We start from the raw sequence: 27,007 nt of genomic DNA, 5'->3' as shown, positions 1-27,007 counted from the left end.
GATACAGCACACAGTGCCGTGTATGTAATCCCATCATGTGTGATACAGCACACAGTGCCGTGTATATAATCTCCATCATGTATGATACAGCACACAGTGCCGTGTATATAATCCCATCATGTGTGATACAGCACACAGTGCCGTGTATGTAATCCCATCATGTATGATACAGCACACAGTGCCGTGTATGTAATCCCATCATGTGTGATACAGCACACAGTGCCGTGTATGTAATCCCATCATGTGTGATACAGCACACAGTGCCGTGTATGTAATCCCATCATGTGTGATACAGCACACAGTGCCGTGTATATAATCTCCATCATGTATGATACAGCACACAGTGCCGTGTATGTAATCCCATCATGTGTGATACAGCACACAGTGCCGTGTATGTAATCCCATCATGTGTGATACAGCACACAGTGCCGTGTATATAATCCCATCATGTGTGATACAGCACACAGTGCCGTGTATATAATCTCCTTCATGTGTGATACAGCACACAGTGCCGTGTATGTAATCCCATCATGTGTGATACAGCACACAGTGCCGTGTATATAATCCCATCATGTGTGATACAGCACACAGTGCCGTGTATATAATCTCCATCATGTGTGATACAGCACACAGTGCCGTGTATGTAATCCCATCATGTGTGATACAGCACTCAGTGCCGTGTATGTAATCCCATCATGTGTGATACAGCACACAGTGCCGTGTATGTAATCCCATCATGTGTGATACAGCACACAGTGCCGTGTATGTAATCCCATCATGTGTGATACAGCACACAGTGTCGTGTATATAATCTCCATCATGTATGATACAGCACTCAGTGCCGTGTATGTAATCCCATCATGTGTGATACAGCACACAGTGCCATGCATGTAATCTCCATCATGTATGATACAGCACACAGTGCCGTGTATGTAATCCCATCATGTGTGATACAGCACACAGTGCCGTGTATCTAATCCCATCATGTGTGATACAGCACACAGTGCCGTGTATCTAATCCCATCATGTGTGATACAGCACACAGTGCCGTGTATGTAATCCCATCATGTGTGATACATCACACAGTGCCGTGTATATAATCTCCATCATGTGTGATACAGCACACAGTGCCGTGTATATAATCTCCATCATGTATGATACAGCACACAGTGCCGTGTATGTAATCCCATCATGTGTGATACAGCACACAGTGCCGTGTATATAATCCCATCATGTGTGATACAGCACACAGTGCCGTGTATATAATCCCATCATGTGTGATACAGCACACAGTGCCGTGTATGTAATCCCATCATGTGTGATACAGCACACAGTGCCGTGTATGTAATCCCATCATGTGTGATACAGCACACAGTGCCGTGTATATAATCTCCATCATGTATGATACAGCACACAGTGCCGTGTATGTAATCCCATCTGTGATACAGCACACAGTGCCGTGTATATAATCCCATCATGTGTGATACAGCACACAGTGCCGTGTATATAATCCCATCATGTGTGATACAGCACACAGTGCCGTGTATGTAATCCCATCATGTGTGATACAGCACACAGTGCCGTGTATGTAATCCCATCATGTGTGATACAGCACACAGTGCCGTGTATATAATCTCCATCATGTATGATACAGCACACAGTGCCGTGTATGTAATCCCATCTGTGATACAGCACACAGTGCCGTGTATATAATCCCATCATGTGTGATACAGCACACAGTACCGTGTATATAATCTCCATCATGTATGATACAGCACACAGTGCCGTGTATGTAATCCCATCATGTGTGATACAGCACACAGTGCCGTGTATGTAATCCCATCATGTGTGATACAGCACACAGTGCCGTGTATGTAATCCCATCATGTGTGATACAGCACTCAGTGCCGTGTATGTAATCCCATCATGTGTGATACAGCACACAGTGCCGTGTATATAATCCCATCATGTGTGATACAGCACACAGTGCCGTGTATATAATCTCCTTCATGTGTGATACAGCACACAGTGCCGTGTATATAATCTCCATCATGTATGATACAGCACACAGTGCCGTGTATGTAATCCCATCTGTGATACAGCACACAGTGCCGTGTATCTAATCCCATCATGTGTGATACAGCACACAGTGCCGTGTATGTAATCCCATCATGTGTGATACAGCACACAGTGCCGTGTATATAATCTCCATCATGTATGATACAGCACACAGTGCCGTGTATGTAATCCCATCATGTGTGATACAGCACACAGTGCCGTGTATATAATCTCCATCATGTGTGATACAGCACACAGTGCCGTGTATGTAATCCCATCATGTGTGATACAGCACACAGTGCCGTGTATATAATCTCCATCATGTATGATACAGCACACAGTGCCGTGTATGTAATCCCATCTGTGATACAGCACTCAGTGCCGTGTATGTAATCCCATCATGTGTGATACAGCACACAGTGCCGTGTATGTAATCCCATCATGTGTGATACAGCACACAGTGCCGTGTATGTAATCTCCATCATGTATGATACGACCCACAGGGCCTCATAGCTAATGCTGTGATACAGCTCGCAGTGCTGAGTATCTAATGCTCATCATGTGTGATACAGCCCGCAGTGCTGAGTATCTAATGCTCATCATGTGTGATACAGCTCGCAGTGCTGAGTATCTAATGCTCATCATGTGTGATACAGCTCGCAGTGCTGAGTATCTAATGCTCATCATGTGTGATACAGCTCGCAGTGCTGAGTATCTAATGCTCATCATGTGTGATACAGCTCGCAGTGCTGAGTATCTAATGCTCATCATGTGTGATACAGCTCACTGATCCCTATATCTAATCCCAGCACGTGATATTCCATGCATCCATTCCCAGTGTGTGATGCACCACGTGCATCTAATCTCAACGCGTTATACACTGCGTATTGAATCCAATCCTGTGTGATATGCTCTGTGTATCTAATCCCATCATGGGATACTCTGTATATCGAATCCTATCCTGCGTGATACGTTCTGCATATCTAATCCCGTTTTGTGTGATACACTATGCGTATCGAATCCCATTGTGTGATACACTTTGCGTATCTAATTCCAGGTTTTTATTGCAAATATAATCAGCTGCTCCCCCTAGTGTTTAGAAGTGAAAAATGTCAAATTTAAAAAAAAATAAATCCTATTTTATACCATTAAAAAAAATCTATCAGTACTTTTACATTTTTTACATTGAAGAAAAAATCATTTTTCTTTCATGGCAGATTCTCTTTAACCCCTCTGTGACCTTGGACGTACTATCCCGTCGAGGTGCCCTGGGCCTATCTGACCCTTGACGGGATAGTACGTCCTGCCCTTTAATGCGATACCGCGACTTAAGTCGCGGTGATCGCATTAAAATTCCGACGCCATCTCACCTGGGGGGAGATGGCCTCGGCATCCAGGGCATTGTCGCCGCCCACCCGCCCTCTCGATCGCTGTGATTGGCTGTTCAATTCTGAACAGCCAATCACAGCCATTCTCATTGTTTCAGCCAATCGGAGCGGCTGAAACAATGAGGTCACAGGCTAGGATCGAGTACCGATGTACTCGATCCTAGGTCCGGTGCCTGGCAACGCCAGGCACCGGCAAGAACACCCCGGATTGGCGCGATCGCCGATCGCATCGATCGCGCCAATCGCAGGGCACCGCGCGGTATTACCGCGCTGTGCCCTGCCGGAACCTGCGTGGATCGGTGCTCTAATAGCACCGATCCTAGGATAGGACACAGTGCAGGCCCAGCAGGGCCTGCAGGAGCCGATTGGCGCGATCGATGTCATCGTCGATCGCGCCAATCACAGGGCGCAGCGGCGATCACTCTGTGACCGCTCTGTGCCCTGCAGGTGACCTGGCTGTGACCTGCCTAGGATGGCGCGAACAGATCCGATCCTAGGCAGGTCACAGCCAGGTCACCAGGAAAGCTCTGATTGGTGGGATCGATGTTATGGTCGATCCCACCAATGACAGGTCACAGCAGCAGCATGACCGCTCTGTGACCTGTCTGTGTCACCTGCCTGACCTGTGTATGACCGCTCTGCAGGGTCCTCATTCTAGCTGAGGATTCCTACAGAGCGGTCATACTGCTGGATCTCCCTGCTGGATTTTGTGCCTGGATCTCCCTGCCGTGCTGGGTATTGTGGTGCCACAGCAGCCTGTAGCACCACAATCCCTGCTAAAGAAAGAAGACAACTAAACGTAAGTTTTATCCCTGATCCCTGCCCAATCCCCGTTCATCCACCCCAATCCCCGTTCATCCACCCCAATCCCCGTTCATCCACCCCAATCTCCCCTTCCCCCTCTTTTTACCCCCTCCACCCCCATTTGTGCCGCCTCCGTGCGCACATTTAGTAGCCGCCGAGCGTTGATTGGTGACGCAGTTCACCGATCAACGCTCGCGCTCGCTTTTTTTCCCTCGCCCCCGTTGCGCCAACTCCGTACACACATTCCGCAGCCGCCAAAGTTTGATAAGTGACGCAGTTCACTTATCAGAGTTTGTGCCTGCCGTTTTCCTTTTTTTTTTTTCACCCCCCTTTTGCGCCACCTGACTACAACCGTACGTTTTGATCACTGATCCCTGCCCAATCCCCACTTCCACCCCCATCTCCCTTCCCCCTCTTTTTACCCCCCTTTGCACCTCCTTCCGTGCGCCCATTTAACAGCCCCCGAACGTTGATTGGTGACGTAGTTCACCGATCAACGCTCGCGCTCGCTTTTTTCCCTCACCCCCGTTGCGCCAACTCCGTACACACATTCCGCAGCCGCCAAAGTTTGATAAGTGACGCAGTTCACTTATCAGAGTTTGTGCCTGCCGTTTTCCTTTTTTTTTTTTCACCCCCCTTTTGCGCCACCTGACTACAACCGTACGTTTTGATCACTGATCCCTGCCCAATCCCCACTTCCACCCCCATCTCCCTTCCCCCTCTTTTTACCCCCCTTTGCACCTCCTTCCGTGCGCCCATTTAACAGCCGCCGAACGTTGATTGGTGACGCAGTTCACCGATCAACGCTCGCGCTCGCTTTTTTTCCCTCACCCCCGTTGCGCCAACTCCGTACACACATTCCGCAGCCGCCAAAGTTTGATAAGTGACGCAGTTCACTTATCAGAGTTTGTGCCTGCCGTTTTCCTTTTTTTTTTTTTCACCCCCCTTTTGCGCCACCTGACTACAACCGTACGTTTTGATCACTGATCCCTGCCCAATCCCCACTTCCACCCCCATCTCCCTTCCCCCTCTTTTTACCCCCCTTTGCACCTCCTTCCGTGCGCCCATTTAACAGCCGCCGAGCGTTGATTGGTGACGCAGTTCACCGATCAACTCTCGCGCTCGCTTTTTTCCCTTCAGCCTTTTTGCGCAACCTCCGTACACACATCCCGCAGCCGCCAAACTTTGATAAGTGACGCAGTTCTCTTATCAGAGTTTGTGCCTGCCTTTTTTTTTTTTTTTACAGGTTTTTCTTCTCCTTTTAGCATTTTCTTTTCAGATAAGTTTGCACAAATCACTATCCCCCCACACATACACATACAGTTATCAATAAAGTGCACCCAATCACCATATTCACACAAAAATGTCCCGCTCGTCCCGTTCGTCCCAACAGCGCTATTCATTGGAGGAGGCATATGCTTTCCTTGCCTCCGACACTGATAGCGAGGGAGAGGATCCCACTTTTCTTCACTTTTCTGATTCTTCATACTCTTCCTCCTCCTCCTCCTCCTCCTCTTCCTCCTCCTCCTCCTCTTCCTCCTCGGGTCCTGCGGAACCACCACGCAGACGCCCCAGGACAGAAGATGAGGCAGCCCCCACCACTCCTGAACCAGCGCTCCCCACTGCGGAACCCACATGGACCTCGCCCCCCGAAAATTACGAGCCACTGATTCCTGATTTTGTGGCAGAATCAGGAATCAAGTTTGACACCACGGGCCTCACAGAAACAGACTTTTTCAAAGTCTTTTTCTCTGAGGATTTTATTAACCTCATGGTGGAGCAAACTAATTTGTATGCTCGTCAATTTTTGGAGCAAAACCCCGGTACATCATTTTCCAACTGGTCTCCTGTAGACGCAGTTGAAATGATGCAGTTTTGGGGCCTGGTCCTCCACATGGGGATCGTGAAGAAGCCAGAAATGCGGCAATATTGGAGTGTAGATGTTTTATATAACACTCCAGTATTCCGAATGGCCATGGTTTGGAGACGTTTTGAGGCCATCCATAAATTCCTGCATTATTCCGATAATGCACAGTGTCCCGCACGAGATGACCCCAACTTTGACCGTCTGTTCAAAGTTCGGCCGGTCATCGAACACTTCAACAAAAAGTTTTCTGAAGTGTACGTGCCCAAAAGGGACATCTGCGTGGATGAGTCCTTGGTCCATTTTAAGGGGCGGCTCGGATTCCGTCAATACCTGCCCAACAAAAGGGCCAGGTACGGAATCAAACTCTACAAGCTGTGTGAGAGTGCCTCAGGGTACATCCACAGGTTTAGAGTGTATGAAGGGAAGGACAGCAGGATTGAACCCCCTGAGTGTCCTCCTGTCCTGGGAGTGAGTGGGAAGATCGTGTGGGATTTGGTGCACCCACTGCTGGATAAAGGTTATCACCTCTATACTGATAACTTTTATACCAGCATCCCACTCTACAAATCCCTCTCTGCGCGAGGTACCGCAGCCTGCGGTACTGTGCGCAAAAATCAGAGAGGCCTCCCAAAGACGCTACTTCGGCAGATGCTCAGAAAAGGTGAGAGCAAGGCCCAATGTAGCGACCACCTGCTGGTGGTCAAGTACAAGGACAAGAGGGATGTCCTTCTCTTGACCACCATACATGGTGATGGCAGAGCCCTCAGCACTGTACGGGGTACCTCTACACAGGTCTGCAAACCGGACTGTGTACTGGGCTACAACAAAAGCATGGGGGGGGTTGATCTCTCTGATCAACTCCTCCAACCATACAGTGCTTTGAGAAAGGCCAAGGTGTGGTACAAAAAGTTGGCCGTCCACATCGTACAAATGGCAATGCTCAACGCTTTCCTGCTGTTACGATGTGCACGCCACACCGATACGTCGTACCTTCAGTTCCAGGAGGTAGTGGTTAAGGCCCTGATATTTGGTACTCCGGAAGGAGAGGGCCCCAGTACTTCCGGAACTGAAGGTGCTCGTATCGTACCAGGCCAGCATTTTCCGGGGGTGGTCCCGCCAACCGGCAGAAAAGGTAAGCCGCAAAAAAGGTGCCGAGTGTGTTACAAAAGGGGAATACGCAAGGACACCATTTATCAATGCGACACCTGCCCCGAAAAACCTGGCCTGTGTATGAAGGATTGCTTCAGATTGTACCACACCTCCATGCACTACTAATTTACTTTACAAGAAAGCGTACATTAGTTCCAAAAAGGGGGCACATCTAGATAAGTTCCTTGGGGGGGGGGTCTAGGTTCCAAAATGATGTCACTTGTGGGTTTTTTTTACTGTTTAGGCACATCAGGGGCTCTGCAAACGGAACATGACGACCGCAGACAATTTCTGCATTCCAAAACGTCACAACTTCCCTTTCGAGCCCCAACGTGTGCCTAAACAGTTTTTTCCCACATATGGCGTACCAGCGTAATCAGGACAATTTGGACAACAACTTTTGATGTCCAATTTCTCCTGTTACCTTTGGGAAAATTAAAAATTGGGGACTAAAATATCATTTTTGTGGGAAAAAATAGGATTTTTTATTTTCACGCCTGGGCATTATAAACTTTAGTGAAGCACGTGGGGGTTCAAATTTCTCACCAAACACCTAGATAAGTTCCTTAGGGGGTACAGTTTCCAAAATGGGGTCACTTGTGGGGGGTTTCTACTGTTTAGTCACATCAGGGGCTCTGCAAATGGAACATGATGCCAGCAGAACATTCCATCAAAGTCTGCATTCCAAAACGTCACTACTTCCCTTTCGAGCCCCAACGTGTGCCCAAACAGTAGTTCCTCCCCACATATGGGGTATCAGCGTACTCAGGACAAATTGGACAACAACTTTTGGGGTCCAATTTCTCCTGGTACCCTTGGGAAAATTAAAAATTGCGGACTAAAATATCATTTTTGTAGGAAAAAATAGGATTTTTTATTTTCACGCCTGGGCATTATATACTTTAGTGAAGCACGTGGGGGTTCAAAATTCTCACCACACAACTAGATAAGTTCCTTAGAGGGTCTAGTTTCCAAAATGGGGTCACTTGTGGGGGGTTTCCACTGTTTAGGCACATCATGGGCTCTCCAAACGCGACATGGCGTCCGATCTCAATTCCAGTCAAAGTTAGCTTGAAAAAGTCAAACGGCGCTCCTTTCCTTCTGAGCCCTGCCATGCGCCCAAACAGTGGTTCCCCCCAATTATGGGGTATCAGCGTACTCAGGACAAATTGGACAACAACTTTTGGGGTCCAATTTCTCCTTTTACCCTTGAGAAAATAAAAAATTGGGGACTAAACGATCATGTTTGTGGAAAAAAATAGGAATTTTTTTTTTCACGCCAGGGCGTTATAAACTTTCGTGAAGCACTTGGGGGATAAAAGTGCTCATGACACATCTAGATAAGTTCCTTAGGGGGTCTAGTTTCCAAAATGGGGTCATTTGTGGTGGGTTTCCACTGTTTAGGCACATCAGGGGGTCGCCAAACGCGACATGGCGTCCGATCTCAATTCCAGCCAAATTTAGCTTGAAAAAGTCAAACGGCGCTCCTTTCCTTCTGAGCCCTGCCATGCGCCCAAACAGTGGTCCCCCCCCACATATGGGGTATCAGCGTACTCAGGACAAATTGGACAACAACTTTTGGGGTCCAATTTCTCCTTTTACCCTTGAGAAAATAAAAAATTGGGGACTAAACGATCATGTTTGTGGAAAAAATAGGATTTTTTTTTTTCACGCCCGGGCGTTATAAACTTTCGTGAAGCACTTGGGGGATAAAAGTGCTCATGACACATCTAGATAAGTTCCTTAGGGGGTCTAGTTTCCAAAATGGGGTCATTTGTGGGGGGTTTCCACTGTTTAGGCACATCAGGGGGTCGCCAAACGCGACATGGCGTCCGATCTCAATTCCAGCCAAATTTAGCTTGAAAAAGTCAAACGGCGCTCCTTTCCTTCTGAGCCCTGCCATGCGCCCAAACAGTGGTCCCCCCCCACATATGGGGTATCAGCGTACTCAGGACAAATTGGACAACAACTTTTGGGGTCCAATTTCTCCTTTTACCCTTGAGAAAATAAAAAATTGGGGACTAAACGATCATGTTTGTGGAAAAAATAGGAATTTTTTTTTTCACGCCCGGGCGTTATAAACTTTCGTGAATAACTTGGGGGATAAAAGTGCTCATGACACATCTAGATAAGTTCCTTAGGGGGTCTAGTTTCCAAAATGGGGTCATTTGTGGGGGGTTTCCACTGTTTAGGCACATCAGGGGGTCGCCAAACGCGACATGGCGTCCGATCTCAATTCCAGCCAAATTTAGCTTGAAAAAGTCAAACGGCGCTCCTTTCCTTCTGAGCCCTGCCATGCGCCCAAACAGTGGTCCCCCCCACATATGGGGTATCAGCGTACTCAGGACAAATTGGACAACAACTTTTGGGGTCCAATTTCTCCTTTTACCCTTGAGAAAATAAAAAATTGGGGACTAAACGATCATGTTTGTGGAAAAAATAGGATTTTTTTTTTTCACGCCCGGGCGTTATAAACTTTCGTGAAGCACTTGGGGGATAAAAGTGATCATGACACATCTAGATAAGTTCCTTAGGGCAGAGGTCCCCAACTCCAGTCCTCAAGGCCCACCAACAGGTCATGTTTTCAGGATTTCCTTAGTCTTGCCCAGGTAATAATTGCATCACCTGTGCAATGCAAAGGAAATCCTGAAAACATGACCTGTTGGTGGGCCTTGAGGACTGGAGTTGGGGACCTCTGCCTTAGGGGGTCTAGTTTCCAAAATAGGGTCACTTGTGGGGGGTTTCCACTGTTTAGGCACATCAGGGGGTCGCCAAACGCGACATGGCGTCCGATCTCAATTCCAGCCAAATTTAGCTTGAAAAAGTCAAACGGCGCTCCTTTCCTTCTGAGCCCTGCCATGCGCCCAAAAAGTGGTTCCCCCTCACATGTGGGATATCAGCGTACTCAGGATAAATTGGACAACAACTTTTGAGGTCCATTTTCTCTTTTTACCCTTGGGAAATTAAAAAGATTATTGCTGAAAGATCATTTTTGTGACTAAAAAGTAAAATGTTAATTTTTTCCTTCCATGTTGCTTCTGCTGCTGTGAATCACCTGAAGGGTTAATAAACTTCTTGAATGTGGTTTTGAGCACCTTGAGGGGTGCAGTTTTTAGAATGGTGTCGCTTTTGGGTATTTTCTGCCATATAGACCCTTCAAAATGACTTCAAATGTGAGGTGGTCCCTAAAAAAAATGGTTTTGTAAATTTGGTTGTAAAAATGAGAAATTGCTGGTCAAATTTTAACCCTTATAACTTCCTTGAAAAAAAAAAGTTTGTTTCAAAAATTGTGCTGATGTAAAGTAGACATGTGGGAAATGTTATTTATTAACTATATTGTGTCACATAACTCTCTGGTTTAACAGAATATAAATTCAAAGTTGGAAAATTGTGAAATTTTCAAAATTTTCGCCAAATTTCCGTTTTTTTCACAAATAAACGCAAGTTATATCGAAGAAATTTTAGCACTATCATGAAGTACAATATGTTACAAGAAAACAATCTCAGAATCGCTAAGATCCGTTGAAGCGTTTCGGAGTTATAACCTCATAAAGGGACAGTGGTCAGAATTGTAAAAATTGGCCTGGTCATTAACGTGCAAACCACCCTTGGGGGTAAAGGGGTTAAGGAACACTTGCACAGTTGCTACCTTTTCTGTTGTATTTTCCACAAATGTTGAGTTTGCATAAAGCTGAGAAGTGTTTAATTATAAGGCCTCATACGCATTAGGTTAAAGTTGATGAAAATTAACAATTTAAACCAAAATGATTATTTGTTATGTAAAAACATAAGAAGGAAAGATCAATTCAGCCGAATGATCGATCACAGACATGAAGTTTCCGTTTTTTTTTTTTGTTTTTTTTTCTGCCAACAGTTAATGAAAAGATCATTTGTCAATGTACAATTTCCTTTGGTTAGAATATTTCCAGAAAGATTGTTCATGTAAATGTCACCTCCGGCCACCAACTGCTGCTGCTGTCAGTGATTAAGTGGTACCCCCAAACCCCCCCCCATCCCTCCTCTTAGGGGGCTTTCTGAGCACCCCCATTCTCACCACCTCATGAATGTTGCCACAGCCTATGTTCTGCCATACTGAAGTATTACAGTATGTATTTTAAGCAGTCGATTGCAGATTCCCGTCCCCTAGTCAAATGTAATGTAAGAATATGTAAAAGCTGATGTTGCCTTTCTTTTCCCCATCCTACAATAAATGACATTTGATATCGCCACGTTCATACAAGTCTAATCTATAAGAATCTAAAACGATGCCATAAGGTAAATGGCTAAAAGAAAATAAAAATAGAATCGTCAGAATTGCTATTTTTTTTTTTTTTTTTAGCCAAAAAAGCAGTAAAAGCAATCAAAACATCATATGGACCTCAAAATGGTATTAATAAAAAACTACAGCTTGTCACAGAGAAAATAATCCACCACCAACTGAAACTAAAGTCAGCGTTTTACTAGTGGGTATGTCTGTTTTTCTGCTTGTGTAATCCACTTATGGCTGTATTTTTTTTTCTTCAGATAATATTGCCGCTGAGCTAGAGGCAAACCTTGGTCTCATAGAAGAGATAACCGGATATCTCAAGATAAGGCGATCTTATGCTTTGGTATCTCTGTCATTTTTCCGGAAGCTGCGTCTAATTCGTGGAGATGTCCTTGAAGCAAAGTAAGTGCGCCCTGAAGATCAGTGGTGTCATTACACACTCTTTTACTGAAAAACATATAGGTTAGCCGGGATATGCTATGCATCTATGGTGCTATCCTGGCCATGTTGCTCAGGGACCAGGGGTAGTTTTAAAGGGGTACTCTCAAGTTTGGAAGTTATGTCCTATCTATCAGAAAGGAGATCATTTTCCAACCTCTGAGACCTCCACTGATTCCATGGACCGGGACTCTGAAGAGCACTGTGTGGATGGAGTGACAGTAGATCATGCGCATTGCCGCTCCATTCATTCTTATAGGCCAAGCACAGCGCTCTTTTTGGCGGTTTCTTAAGAATGAATGGCAGTGCGCATAATCTATTACCACTCCATTCTGAAGAGCCCTGGATCAGTGGTGGTCCCAAAAGTCAGACCCCCCAGCAATCGGGGACTTACACTCTACTCTTGAGAATAGCCCTTTAAGTGCTAGTGATGATTTCCATAACTCCATGCTTTTCCTTGCCTAGTGCAGTAGCTTAACATTAGTTACCCGTGGCAACCGGCAAGTATTTCCCTACAGATGGGGAACACACATTACTGATAACCTATCCAGTGGTGAAGAAAAAAACTACAAAACCTTTATTGGAAGCCGGTGCTGTAACCTTGTTAAAAATGCAATATTTTGTATTTTTCGATAAACCTGATTATCTTTTTAATTGCAGTGACTACGCCTTTTATGCCCTGGATAATGCCAATCTGCGCCAACTATGGGACTGGCATAAGCACAATTTAACAATTGCGAAAGGGAGGCTCTTTTTTCATTACAACCCAAGGCTTTGCCTGAAAGAAATTCGTGAAATGGTGAAGATAGTGGGAGCAGAAAATCGCCAGGACAAAAGTGACGTTGCGACCAAGACTAATGGGGACCAGGCATCTTGTAAGTATTATTTGGAGAAAAAATGAGCAAATCTAACATGTACAAGGAACACATAGGTATAATAGGTGCACAATCAATTTATTGCTGCTCTGCACCTTAAACAAGCATTCCCATCAAAATTGTTATCTCTTTAATATATTTTAATCGTCATATTATGTAGCACTGTGTACTTAGAGTTGCTCATTTCACCCTTCTACCCATTTAATTCTTCTCTTTCTCTATCGCCTCATTGGGGGACACAGGAACCATGGGTGTATGCTGCTGCCACTAGGAGGCTGACACTATGCAAATAAAAAAAGTTGGCTCCTCCTCTGCAGTGTACACCCCACCGACAGGAAGTAGGATATCCAGTTTAGCTTAGTGTCAGTAGGAGGTGGACACGGGTCTTTCATTAGACCCCTATCTACCTCAATGTGCGTCGTTCCTTTTCAGGTACCACGGAGGGATACAGGGTGGTCAGTCACACCTGTAGTCCCACAAAGAGACTGAGTACGGCGTGTACTGCCACCCCGTATCCTCATATGTCTGGTCGGCAGGACCCCAGCCCCTAACACAGAAGCGTGTTGAGGTGATTCAGACCCGGGCCTGCCTCCGTCTCCCACCCACTCGCCCACCAGAGCCTGTCGGTTCGAGGAGACACGGACGTCCCACTATGCTGGATTATCGGACGTCCGATCTTGGATGGGGAGGTACTCTCTCTCTCTCTCCCCCCAGGTACAGAGATAAGAAGATCACAGAAGAAAGAAGAGGGGAAGAAAAAAAAAAAAAAGAAAAATTCCTTTATTTTAATAGTGGGCCCCTTAATTCAGGTTACCTTTGCAGCAGTTTTAGGGCTCTCCTCAACACTTCCCCCGTGCTCCGGTGGTCATGGGATGTAATCTAGGTCCCGGCCTCTTCCAGGCCTAGCTGCAGAGTGGGGCATCGGGGGTCTTTTCCCCTTTAATTTTGCGGGTATTTGGGGCTGCAGGCATTGTTTTGCAGCGTTTTTCAATCCTCTGCGCCGCTCCCCCATCCTCCGGCGGTCACCAGCTCTAATTTAGGTCCCGGCTTCACTCGGGCCTAGCCCCTCTTCCTGCTTTTCGGGGGGCTTTTTTCCCACCTAGCTCTTAGTCAGCTCCTTCCTGCCGGGACTTAGCTCCGCCCCTTCACTTGGCTCCGCCCCCTGGTCCCGCGATTTAGCTCCGCCCCTTTTTCCTGTCTCAGAGCAGGCTTTTCAGCATGTGTCCCTGCAGTGTGCGCTTTTTCACTCCTGGACCTGGACACCCTCTTGTGACTGCCATTTTTCCTATTGATCCAGATTGTACTTGTTTCCTGTGGAGCCTTCTCTTCCTGGCACAGCAGCCCTGCAGTCTGGAGCTGAATACAGGATAACTGCACCTACTGTGAGTAGCTGCTCTGCAGCCCGACACTCTCCTCGGCTCTCCTATCCCCTAATGTTCTGGCATCAGTTAATGGGTCTGCTCATCATGAACCCACCGCCGAGGAGTTCCTACCCCGGGTGAGACCGAGGCCCCTATCCCTGGGTGGGCTTTCCTTCTGTCTCGGTCTGTGGTGGACCTCACCAGGATGTTTCGTCCCTGGTGTCCGTGCTTGACAGATTGTCCCTCCCAGCCCCCCGCAGTTGCCAGTGGGTCACAGGATTCTCCATCCGGCCTTTTCAACACAGGTCACAAGAGATCCAGACAGGAGCGAAATTCTGTCCTTTTCCCGATCCATCTCGCCCTCCGGTCTGGCACGGTGAGATCCCTCTTCCAGATCCTCCTCTTCCGAGGCAGACGGGCGTCCTCGGTCATGTTTTAAGAGGAAGATTCAGACTTTTTCACTACAGGCCTCTAGCATGAGTGATAAAGTGCAAAGCCTTATTGTTGCAGTCAACCAGACCTTAAGCATCATGGATACCTCTACGGAACCCGCAGAAAAGGCGGTTTTGTTTAGACGGTCAAAACCAACTTCCAAGGTCTTTGCTCCACACACTGAATTTGTTGTGGTACTTGCCAGGGGAAAGGTGAACCATACCAGATGCTTTCAGACAGGGAAGCGTCTCGGCATCCTATATCCCTTCTCCCCTGAGCTCATCGCTAACTGGACTGATTCCTCGGCAGCGGACTCGTCAGTCCCCAGACTGTCCGCCAACATGATCCTTCCACTTTCTAATGCAGCATCCCTCATGGATTCCAAGGATACAATTATAGAATCGCTGGGAAAATCAGCCTTTTGAAGTGGCTGCTTCTGCTTTGTGCCTCGGCCATTGCCTCTACCTGGGTCTCAAGGGCCACAGCTAGATGGACCAAACAGCCTTGTAAGGGTACCACGGCTGGACCTCTTCCGGGGGAGCTGGCCGACCTGACGGACCAGATTTCCTATGCAGGGAAATATTTGGTAGCTGTCTCCCTAGATGCGCGTCTTGTGCAGCTCAGGTATCCAGCAATATGGTGACCATCTGGCGGAATATTTGGCTCAAGACATGGCAGGTGGACTTGTTTTCAAAGAAGTCCCTTACCAGCCTCCCTTTCCAGGGGGCCAGTCTTTGACTACATGCTGGAACAAATAATTAAGGATATGGCAGTTCAGCTCCCTTTTTGTCCTTTCGCTGGTTCGCGGCGTCAGAATATTCCTCTGGCTAGCACAGACCGCGGTCTCGCCTGGCTAGAGATAAGGCTTCCTTCAAGCCTACCCCTTCCTGGCGTTCCCTCAATTCCCATGGTAGGTCCACCAGGCCCAGACCTGGCAGATCTTCCTTGGCATAACTCGTGCTAAGGGCCCAGCGTTCCTCCCAGTTTGGGCGGGCGTCTGTTTTTCTTTTTTGCAGGGACGTTTGGCTTGCCTCGGTCGAGGTCAGGGAGGTGGTATCCTCTGGATACAAGATGGGGTTCGCTTCGCGGCCCCGGAATCGCTTCTTCGAATCCCACCCTCTAAAGGATCCTAATCTGATCCCAGGTTTCTTTGCGCCTAATGCCTTTCTTCTTTGTTCGGAGGTTATCGTTTCCATCTCAGAGTAGGAACGCTTCACAGGTTTCTATTCAAACCTGCTTGTAGTGCCGAAGAAGAACGGCACAGTTCGACCCATCTGGTTCCTAAGTTAGTGAACAAAAGGTTCCGCCTGCGGCATTTCAGGATGGAGTCCCTCTGTTCAGTATTGGCTTGCATGGAACCACAGGAATTCCTGTGCTCCATAGATATCCAAGAAGCCTATCTTGATGTTCTGATTTTCCCAGCACACCTGTGTCTCCTGCGTTTTGTGGCGCAGAAGAGTCATTTCCAGTTCATCGCCCTGCCACTCGGTCTTGCGACCGCACCCAGTGTCTTCATAAAGATCATGGCTACATTTATGGCCATTTTGAGGATCAGGGGCCTAGTGCTCATTCCGTACCTCGAAGACATCAACAAGGTTCCGCCCCTCTCTCAGGCCCAGGAGAGTGACAATCGTCCTCGACTCCCTGTCCCGTTTCTGGTGGCTGGTCAGCAGAACAAAGTCTTGTCTTGTTCCGAGTCAGTGACTCGTCTTCTAAGGCATGCTGTTCAACACCTGTCAGTCAAGGGTTTTTGTTATTTTTTTCTTCTCAAGGAGAAACGGGCAATTCTCCAGGACGGAGTTCTCTGCAAGGCCCTCGGCTGCCTTCCTTCCGTTCAGCAATGAAGGTCCTGGGACGAATGGTGGCAGCATCGGAAGCGTTCCCTTTTGCGCTGTTCCACTTCAGCAGGCCATCCTTTCTCAGTGGGGCAGGTCTGTGCTGTCTCTGGATCGTCCGATTCGGCCTTCCGTCCGATTCTAATGGTCTCTCAGCTGGTGGCTGTCATCCCCTCTCATTCCCCAGGTCCGGTAGTTCCTTCTCGCCCATGGCAGGTGGTGACGACGGTCGCCAGCCTTCCCGGCTGGGGCGCGGTTTCCCGCAATCCGTCAGTTAAAGGGGCGTTGGTCGGAGCAAGATTCTCCTCTGCCGATCGACATCCTTGAGATAGCGGCCATTCTTCTGTCCCTGAGTCACTGGGAAAAGGTTCTCAGAGGTCTGCCAGTCAGAATCCAGACGTCCAATGCCACGGCTGTGGCATATGTCAAACACCAGGGAGGGAATCAGTCTCTTGGAAATGGCGGAGGTATCCAAGATCCTCTTCTGGGCAGAGGCGACGGTTCCGGCACTATCCGCAGTGCATATTCCCGGCGTTGGTAACTAGGCCGCGGTGTTTTTCTCTGCCACGAGGGCCTTTCGGCAGGAGAGTGGTCCCTGCATCGGGAGGTCTTCCTTCAAATTTGCCTTTGATGGGGATCTCCGGACGCGGATCTCTTAGCGTCGCGACTGCTTAGGAAGGTTCCACCGTTTGTTTCCAGTTCCGCGATCCTCTTGTAGTGGAGACCGATGCTTTGGCCATTCCTGGGTCGCAGTTTGTATTTCCCTATCTGTTTCCTCCCCTTCCCTTCTTCCCAGGCTGTTGAAGATCATTGCGGAGGGGGTGCCGGTCTTTCTGATCGCACCAGATTGGCCCAGAAGGTTCTGGTTCGCTGAGATCGTCAATCTCCTCACGGACTTCCACTGGAGGCCCCAGACAGGCCAGATCTTCTGTCCCAAGGACCGATCTGCCACCAGAGATCTTGGTTGCTCAATTTAACATCTTGGCTGTTGAATCCTTCCATTTGGCCTTTTCTCAAGGCGGGACTTGATGCTGGCCTTGCCCTTAGTCCTCTAAAGGGTCAGGTAGCAACGCTTTCCATTCTCTTTCTGAAGTCCCATTTCAGAAGTCCTTGACTTCCCGTTCTCAGGTCAGATATTTAGATCTGAGAGACCTCGGTGGTTGATGCCCCTTAATGGCTAACTGAAAAGATGGTAGTAAATTGCAAACCTTCGAGACTTCTCAGGCATCATCAGGCATAGACTAATTCAATTCCAAATATTTGTCTATCACGGTACAAGGATATATATCCGTCCCGTTCTCAGGTCAGAACTTTTCTTCAAGGAGTGGTGCATGCAGCTCTCTTGTACTGGACTCTCGTGGATCCCAAGGACCTTAATCTTGTTCTGGAGGCTCAGTGGGGTTCCCCCCCCCCCCTTGAACCTCCCCATGAGGCCTCACTGTCTGTTCTGTCCTGCAAGGTGTCGTTTCTGGTGGCCATCACCTCCATTAGGCGCATCTCGGAGTTGGTGGCTCTCTCCTGTCGCCCCATTTCTTGGTTCTTCACCAAGATAAGGTAGTTTTACGGCCATCGTCGCCTTTTCTTCCCAGGATGGTGTCCTCCTTGTTACTTCAATAAGATCGTCCTTCCCACCTTTTTGTTCTGCTCCGACCTATTCTCTGGAGTGTTCGCTGAACAGGCCAGACCTGGTCAGGGCGGTGAGGATCTATTTGTCTAGGACCACCTTCTTTAGGAAGACGGACCGTCTATTTGTCATTCCAGACGGTGCGCCAAGAAGCCTGCCAGCCTCCAAGGTTATGATTGTTCTCTGGATCAGACCTGCTATTCTGGAGGCTTACCGGGTCAGGAACAGAGTGACTCCTCCTGGTATTAAGACTCACTCTGCCCCGGGCAGTGGGCGCCTCCTGGGCGGTACACCATGGGGCATCCGCCCATACAACTTTACAAGGCAACCTGGTGTTCCATTCACTCATTTGCCAAATGTTATAAGCTCCATACCTACGCTTCGGCAGTTGCCAGCCTAGGCGGAAGGATCTTGCAGGCAGCAGTGGTAAGTTCTCCGACCTGAATGGAGTTTTTTTCTGCTGTTCCCACCCCAGGGACTGCTTTGGGACATCCCATGGTTCCTGTGTCCCCCAATGAGGCGATAGAGAAAACAGGATTTTTGGTTGCTTACCGTAAAATCTGTTTCTCGGAGCCTTCATTGGGGGACACAGCACCCTCCCAAGTTGAACAGCTCTGTTTTATTGTGTTATATTGTCAGAGTTTGACTTTCTATCTTTAACATGTTGCTTCTCCTACTGCTTTCTCACTAACTGAATATCCTACTTCCTGTCGGTGGGGTGTACACTGCAGAGGAGGAGCCAACTTTTTTTATTTGCATAGTGTCAGCCTCCTAGTGGCAGCAGCATACACCCATGGTTCCTGTGTCCTCCAATGAAGGCTCCGAGAAACAGATTTTACGGTAAGCAACCAAAAATCCTGTTTTTTCCATTAACCCCTTTCTGACATGTGCTGTAATAATACGCACATGTCAGATTTCCCCTGTTTGGTGCAGGCTCCGGCGCTGAGCCCGCACCTTTCCGGGCACATGACCGCTGATCTATACAGCTGACGTGCCCGCAACAGCCGTGGGTGGAAGCGTGATACACCTGTGGTTAACTAGTTAAATGCCACAGTCAATCTCTGACAGCAGCATTTAACTCGCGCTTACAAGAAGCGCGTCGCTAATCCTTCCCATTGGTAACCTCGTCACATGTAGCAGACCTCTATGGTTGTCATTGCCAGATTGCTATGCGCGCCGCCCTGTGGTCAGCACTGATAGCAAGTGAGCATTTCTGCTCCATACAGGCGGGCTGATCATCGCCTGTATGTAGCAGAGGCGATCAAACAACTGCAACTTCTAGTCTCCCATGCAGACTAATAAAGCATGCAAAAAGTAGAAAAAAAAAAGTTTTAAAAAATGTATAAAAGCTTAAATCGTCCCATTCAAAATTAAACAATTAAAAAAAAAATTCAAATATACACATATTTGGTATTGCCGTGTTCAGCATCACCTGATCTATCAATATAAAAAAAATTATTTACCTGATCGCTGAATGACGTACCGAGAAAAAAAAAATTCAAAACGCAACGTTTTTTTGATCGCCGCTACACTGCAATAAAATGCAATAACGGGAGATCAAAAGATTGTATCTGCACCAAAATGGCATATATAAAAGACGGCTCGGCGCGCAAAAAATAAAACCTCACCCAGCCTAAGATCACGAAAAATGGAGACGCTACAGATCTCGGAAAATGGTGCTTTTTTTTTTTTTTTTTTTTAATAAACACATTTTGGATTTTTTTTTCACCACTTAAAAAAAAAAAAAAAAAAAAACCAGAACCTAGACATGTTTGGTGTCTATGAACTCGTAGTGACCTATAGAATCATAATGGCAGGTCAGTTTACCATTTAGTCAACATGGTAAAAAAAACCTGTGGAATTGCACTTTTGTTTGCAATTTCACCACACTTGGAATTTTTTTTCCTGTTTTCCAGTGCTTGATATGTTAAAACCAATTGTGTTGTTCAAAAGGACAACTTGTCCCGCAAAAAACAAGCCCTCACATGGCCATTTTCACAAAAAACTAGAAAAGTTATGGCTCTGGGAAGAAGTGGAACAAAAAACGAAAATGGCCCGGAGGAGGAGGGAGCAGCTGGGTCAGGAGTTTAACCCCTTAATCCCATATGACCACCGACGGGATAGTTTGTCATATGCGATCGGCCTTGCTCGCGGGGGGAGCGCGGCCAGGTGTCAACCCACTATCGCAGCTGACATCCGGCACTATCGCCCCTGGCGCATTAACCAGTATAGCTCCCTGCGTGCTTCCCTGAGACCCTCGGTACAAGGCGATGTGCTCACCTTGTACCGAGCGTCTCCTCCCTGCAGGTCCCGGATTCAAAATGGCTGCGGGGCTACATCCGGGTCCTGCAGGGAGGTGGCTTACCAGCGCCTGCTCAGAGCAAGCTCTGGTAAGCCTGCAGCCCTGCATGTCAGATCGCTGATCTGACACAGTGCTCAGCAAAGTGTCAGATCAGCGATCTGACCCTATAACATGATGCCCCCCCGGGGCAATGTTATAAAGTAAAAAAAAAAAATATTCAGATGGTACCGCTGATAATGTCATCTTGTCCAGCAAAAAACTGCTTTATCAAGTTTACCAAATGTGGAACGGTATAAACGCCCCCCCCCCAAAGAATTTCATGAATAGCTGGTTTTTGGTCATTCTGCCTCACAAAAATCGGAATAAAAAGCGATCAAAAAATGTCACGTGCCCGAAAATTGTACCACTAAAAACGTCAACTCGTCCTGCAAAAAACAAAACCTCACATGACTCTGTGGACCAAAATATGGAAAAATTATAGCTCTCAAAATGTGCAGTCGCAAAAACTGTTTTTTGCAATAAAAAGCAAAAAGCGTCTTTTAGTGTGTGATGGCTGCCAATCATAAAAATCCGCTAAAAAAAGCTATAAATAGTAAACCAAACCCCCCTTCATCACCCACTTAGTAGGGAAAAATAATAAAATTAAAAAAATGTATTTATTTCCAATTTCCCGCTAGGTTTAGGGTTAGAGCTAGGGTTAGGGATAGGGTTAAGACTAGGGTTAGGGGTAGGGGTTAAGGCTAGGGTTAGGGTTAAGGCTAGGGTTAGGGCTAAGGCTAGGGTTGGGGCTAGGGTTGGGGTTAGAGCTAGGGTTGGGGTTAGGGTTTCAGTTAGAATTGGTGGTTTCCACTGTTTAGGCACATCAGGGGCTCTCCAAATGCGACATGGCGTCCGATCTCAATTCCAGCCAATTCTGCGTTGAAAAAGTAAAACAGTGCTCCTTCCCTTCCGAGCTCTCCCGTGCGCTCCCCAACATATCAGCATACTCAGGACAATTTGGACAACAACTTTTGGGGTCCAATTTCTCTTGTTACCCTTGGGAAAATAAAAATTTGGGGGGCTAAAAAAACATTTTTGTGGGAAAAAAAATATTTTTTATTTTCACAGCTCTGCGTTATAAACTGTAGTGAAACACTTGGGGGTTCAAAGTTCTCACAACACATCTAGATAAGTTCCTTGGGGGGGGTCTAGTTTCTAATATGGGGTCACTTGTGGGGAGTTTCTACTTTTTAGGTACATTAGGGGCTCTGTAAACGCAACGTGACGCCTGCAGACCATTCCATCTAAGTCTGCATTCCAAATGACGCTCCTTCCCTTCCGTGCTCTGCCATGCGCCCAAACGGTGGTTCCCCCCCACATATGGGGTATCAGTGTACTCAGGACAAATTGGACCACAACTTTTGCGGTCCAATTTCTCCTGTTACCCTTGGGAAAATACAAAACTGAGGGCTAAAATATATTTTTTGTGGAAAAAAAATGAATTTTTATTTTCACGGCTCTGCGTTATAAACTGTAGTGAAACACTTGGGGGTTCAAAGCTCTCACAACACATCTAGATAAGTTCCTTAGGGGGTCTACTTTCCAAAATTGTGTCACTTTTGGGGGGTTTCAATGTTTAGGCACATCAGTGGCTCTCCAAACGCAACATGGAGTCCCATCTCAATTCCAGTCAATTTTGCATTGAAAAGTCAAATAGCGCTCCTTCCCTTCCGAGCTCTGCCATGCGCCCAAACAGTGGTTTACCCCCACATATGGGGTATCGGCGTACTCAGGACAAATTGTACAACAACTTTTGGGGTCCATTTTCTCCTGTTACCCTTGGTAAAATAAAACAAATTGGAGCTGAAGTAAATTTTGTGTGAAAAAAAAATTAAATGTTCATTTTTATTTAAACATTCCAAAAATTCCTGTGAAACACCTGAAGGGTTAATAAACTTCTTTAATGGGGTTTTCAGCACCTTGAGGGGTGCACTTTTTAGAATGGTGTCACACTTGGTTATTTTCTATCATATAGACCCCTCAAAATGACTTCAAATGAGATGTGGTCCCTAAAAAAAAAATGGTGTTGTAAAAATGAGAAATTGCTGGTCAAATTTAACCCTTATAACTCCCTAACAGAAAAAAATTTTGGTCCCAAAATTGTGCTGATGTATAGTAGACATGTGGGAAATGTTACTTATTAAGTATTTTGTGTGACATACCGTATATACTCGAGTATAAGCTGAGATTTTCAGCCCACTTTTTTGGGCTGAAAGTCCCCCTCTCGGCTTATACTCGAGTCATACCCAGGGGTCGGCAGGAAAGGGGGAGCGGCAGCTGTGTAATTATACTCACCTACTCCTGGTGCGGTCCCTGGCTTCCCCGGCGCCGGTAGCTTCTTCCTGTACTGAGCGGTCACATGGTACTGCTCATTACAGTAATGAATATGCGGCTCCACCTCCCGTAGAGGTGGAGCCGCATATTCATTACTGTAATGAGCGGGAACGGTAACAGCTCAGTACAGGATGAAGCTGCGGCGTCGGGGAAGCAGGGACTGCACAGCGACAGGAGCAGGTGAGTATAACGGGGAGGGGAGCGCTGCGCGATATTCACCTGCTCCTCGTTCCGGGCGCTGCTCTGTCTTCAGCAGTGACGCTCAGGTCAGAGGGCGCGATGACGTGGTTAGTGCGCGCCCTCTGCCTGAACGTCAGTGCCGAAGAAGATGGAGTGGCGCCGGAACAAGGAGCAGGTGACTATTGAAAGTGCCGGGGGCCTGAGCGACGGAGAGGTGAGTATGTGATTTATTTTTTTTTATCGCAGCAACAGCAAATGGGGGCAAGTGTCTGTATGGAGCATCTATGGGGCCATAATGTTTGTGCAGCACTATATGGGGCAAGTGTTTGTACGGGGCATCTGTGAGGCCATAACGTTTGTGCAGCACTATATGGGGCCATAATGTTTGTGCAGCACTATATGAGGCCATAACATTTGTGCAGCACTGTATGGGGCCATAACGTTTGTGTAGCACTGTATGGGGCCATAACGTTTGTGCAGCACTATATGGGGCAAGTGTTTGTGTGGAGCATCTATGGGGCCATAACGTTTGTGCAGCACTATAATGGGGCAAGTGTCTGTATGGAGCATCTATGGGGCCATAATGTTTGTGCAGCACTATATGGGGCAAGTGTTTGTACGGAGCATCTGTGAGGCCATAACGTTTGTGCAGGACTATATGGGGCCATACCATTTGTGCAGCATTATATTGGGCAAATGTGTCTATGGAGCATCTTATGGGGCCATTATTAACCTTTATGCAGGATTATATGGGGCATATTTTAATATGGAGCATCTTAATGGGCCCATCATAAACTTTATGGAGCATTATATGGGGCTCCTGATTCAATATGGATATTCAAAAACATTTAACCTACTGATGTCTCAATTTTACTTTTATTGGTATCTATTTTTACTTTTGACATTTACCGGTAGCTGCTGCATTTCCCACCCTAGGCTTATACTCGAGTCATTAAGTTTTCCCAGTTTTTGTGGCAAAATTAGGGGTCTCAGCTTATACTCAAGTATATACGGTATCTCTGTAATTTAAGGGCATAAAAATTCAAAGTTGGAAAATTGCAAAATTTTCAAAATTTTTGCCAAATTTCCATTTTTTTCTCAAATTAACGCAAGTCTTATCAAAGAAATTTTACCACTATCATGAAGTACAATATGTCACGAGAAACCAATGTCAGAATCACCGGGATCCGTTGAAGCGTTCCAGAGCTATAACCTCATAAAGGGACAGTGGTCAGAATTGTAAAAATTGGCCCGTCATTAATGTGCAAACCACCCTTGGGGCTTAAGGGGTTAAGAGGGGAATGATTTCTGCAGGGACAAGAGACTTCTTTCTCTTGCATAGAGCAGAGAAACGAGCAGAATTACTGGGTAGAAAGGCAGAATGAGCAATTGTAAGTACACAGTGCTATGTAATATGATTGAAAAATACTTTGATGTGAGTGCTTCTTTAAGGGGCTTTTTCTTAGTGTCACAGCAATGTAAGCTGTAAAAACAGTAAAAGTTAGTCTGAGGCACACTTCTGTCTTATGAAAGGGTTTGGCTGCAGCTCTGTCTTTCATTCGAATATACATTGGCCTTTATTCACACCCACTGTGAAATCTATTTTTTCCTCTCACTTCAGACAAGCAAGGAGTTTGTATGTTCTCCCTGTGTTGGTTTTTCACCCCTCGGAATTTAGATTGTGAGTCCCTATGGGGACAGTGCTGATAATGTCTGTAAAGTGCTACGGAAAATGATAGCACTATATAAGCAAAGCATAATACATAATAAGCCATCATCTAAAAAAAAGTATCGTAGTCAAAATAATGGATAAAGTATCAATACTATAAAAATAAACAGTCGTAATTGTAAAATGCCTAAAACTCTATTTTGTAGTTGTGTCTTGTGAACAGTTTCCATGCCGCGGTGCATTATGCTGCTGCTTACATTTTCTTGGCATCTGGGAACAATTTTAGCCTACACCTTTTTATACCAAATTTAGCCACAGGACCTCATTGACTTGAAGAGAATCTCCTTTTTGGTCTCCGCTAATGTGCACATTATAAAAAATGTACTGCTCAGTCAGCAATTAAAGAGTAACCTTATTTTTACTTTATTTCATAAATCAATAGTATACATGAAATAAAACATTTTGTAATCTATATTATTAGAGAAATTCTCTTTCTCCTCCTTGTCTGGTCAGTCATTATTAAATTCTGAAGTCACAGGTAAAATCTGTCTTCAGTAAATACAGATTTTCCCATTACTGAGAGAGAGGACAGTTGGTGCTCATAAAGTCATATGGAGGGGGTGTGGCCGGTGGCCGGAGGAGCTGGACATGCTTGAGAGCACTTTGATCTCAACATACTAGATCTCATCAATCCACCCAGTTTAACTGGCCATCCGTCACCCAGAACACTTCTGCTTGCCATATTATATAAAGAGGAGCCCTTTGAGTCGGCTGCAGCAACGCCACACCACCAATCTCGATTGCGGCTTACCCGAAGGCCCGAAGTTGCGGCCTTTCCTGAGGGCTGACGCGTACCTCATAAACTGAGATGGTCTTCTGGCTTCTCAGGCGGTTAAACCCTGTAAGGAGGCCTAATGGCCGTGTAGTTAATGGGAGGTATGTGTTGCAGAGATGGCTGCTCCCTGCGATGCAACCCAGAGTATTTTGCTTTAGTGCACGTGAGCACTAAGATGTCGTTTAGTGCACCTGAGTCCGGTTTACGGGTAGCTATGAGAGGTGGGTGGGTCTGGCTACCCACATACCTCACCTGTGGATGTGGTTACAGCCTACATAATGAAGGCTGTTGTTTGGAACATGGTCTGTGTGCAGAGAGGGAGAAGCCTTCCTGTGTGTGGGGCTCCAGACCGAGCCTGTGTGCCCCCAGGCCTGAGGGATCAGAATCTGGCTGTGTTGTTTTGCCTGCTGTAAAGGCCGTGAACCTTTTGTTGTTGCTGCTGGGTTTATAAACCCACTTGGACTTTTAAGAGAATGTATCTCCTGTCTTCCTCCTGTTGCACCTGAGTGAGTACGAAACCCTTACAACCCTGACAAGCTGTGCGTAGCTCCGGAGGTAGGAGACCCCATGACATCTCAGCTGAGTGAGTCTTTGAGCCCCTGTTTCTCAGTGCCAGCACAGCATCGCGCGTGGAGACCCAAGTGACTGTCGGCAGGCTCATCACATCTCGCCTATGAGCGACTTCTCTCTTCTTTGTGTCCTCACCACTTTGTCGGGGGGTGGGAGGGTTTCCCACGTTCTGAACGGTGGTTGCCCCCTTCACTCCACCGGAGAGATCAAGGGGAATGGCTGGGAGCCTGGACTTTGTCCTTCAGTGTTTTCCTGCCTTGGTCAGGCATCTTGCAGGCACCCCGGCCTGATAGTAGCTGAGGATGTCTTCACCTGCTAGAGACACAGACCTATTTCTCTTTTTATAATGGTACAAGCTCAGCAAAGCCTCCTTTCGCAATTTTTACTCTTCTGTAATACTGCAATAGTGGGTCACTATCCATCTTTACATATGTATCGTTTTAACTTCCAGCTATTTTATTCATAACCTTCTACTGACGTCTGGTGGCGGGTTCCTGTAGTACACGAGACTCGCCATAAAACAAGCATTTTAAGTCCTCCATCATCATCTAATGGTCATTTCAGAATAGAACAGGCTCTAGAATCCTAATGCCTCCAGTTAACATTATTAAATAAAAAGGTTTTGTGGAATTCCGATGCAACTGATACCTAAAGGTGATAGCCACAACTGCTGTGTGCCTATGCATATGAGTTATCAGTCTCAGCCCAACTGCATCTAACTTGTAAATAATTGGGCTGATGCAAACTAAGCATAATGAAATGCAAACATAAACCACCTATGCCCAAAAGCCCCAGGCACCTGACAAGGACTAATTCTTGTATTTACACTTCCGAAGATGCCTGGAAAACGCAGAGGATAAGACATAAGATCTCATACATTAATCACATTCCATTAAGAAGCACAGAACAATACCATTGGGTGTTTTTTTTCATACGTGCCAGCCCATCTCTATATAAAATGACAACCCATCAATCAACTC

At 46.6% G+C, this 27,007-nt stretch overlaps 1 protein-coding gene across 1 annotated transcript in view; it reads left to right on the top strand.

Moving 5' to 3' along the window:
• INSR (insulin receptor) overlaps positions 1–27,007 on the top strand; it is a 172,188-nt gene that overhangs the window by 113,038 nt on the left and 32,143 nt on the right. Inside the window, exons 5-6 of the mRNA XM_069739150.1 lie at positions 11,791–11,935; positions 12,632–12,846. Coding sequence (XP_069595251.1) covers positions 11,791–11,935; positions 12,632–12,846 — 360 coding nt within the window. The remainder of the gene's footprint in view (positions 1–11,790; positions 11,936–12,631; positions 12,847–27,007) is intronic.

The sequence above is a fragment of the Ranitomeya imitator genome, chromosome 1 (genome assembly GCF_032444005.1).
Source record: "Ranitomeya imitator isolate aRanImi1 chromosome 1, aRanImi1.pri, whole genome shotgun sequence".
Classification (NCBI taxonomy): Eukaryota; Metazoa; Chordata; class Amphibia; order Anura; family Dendrobatidae; genus Ranitomeya; species Ranitomeya imitator.
The sequence above is the reverse complement of the archived record's forward strand: the minus strand, read 5'-3'. Positions and strand labels throughout refer to the sequence as shown.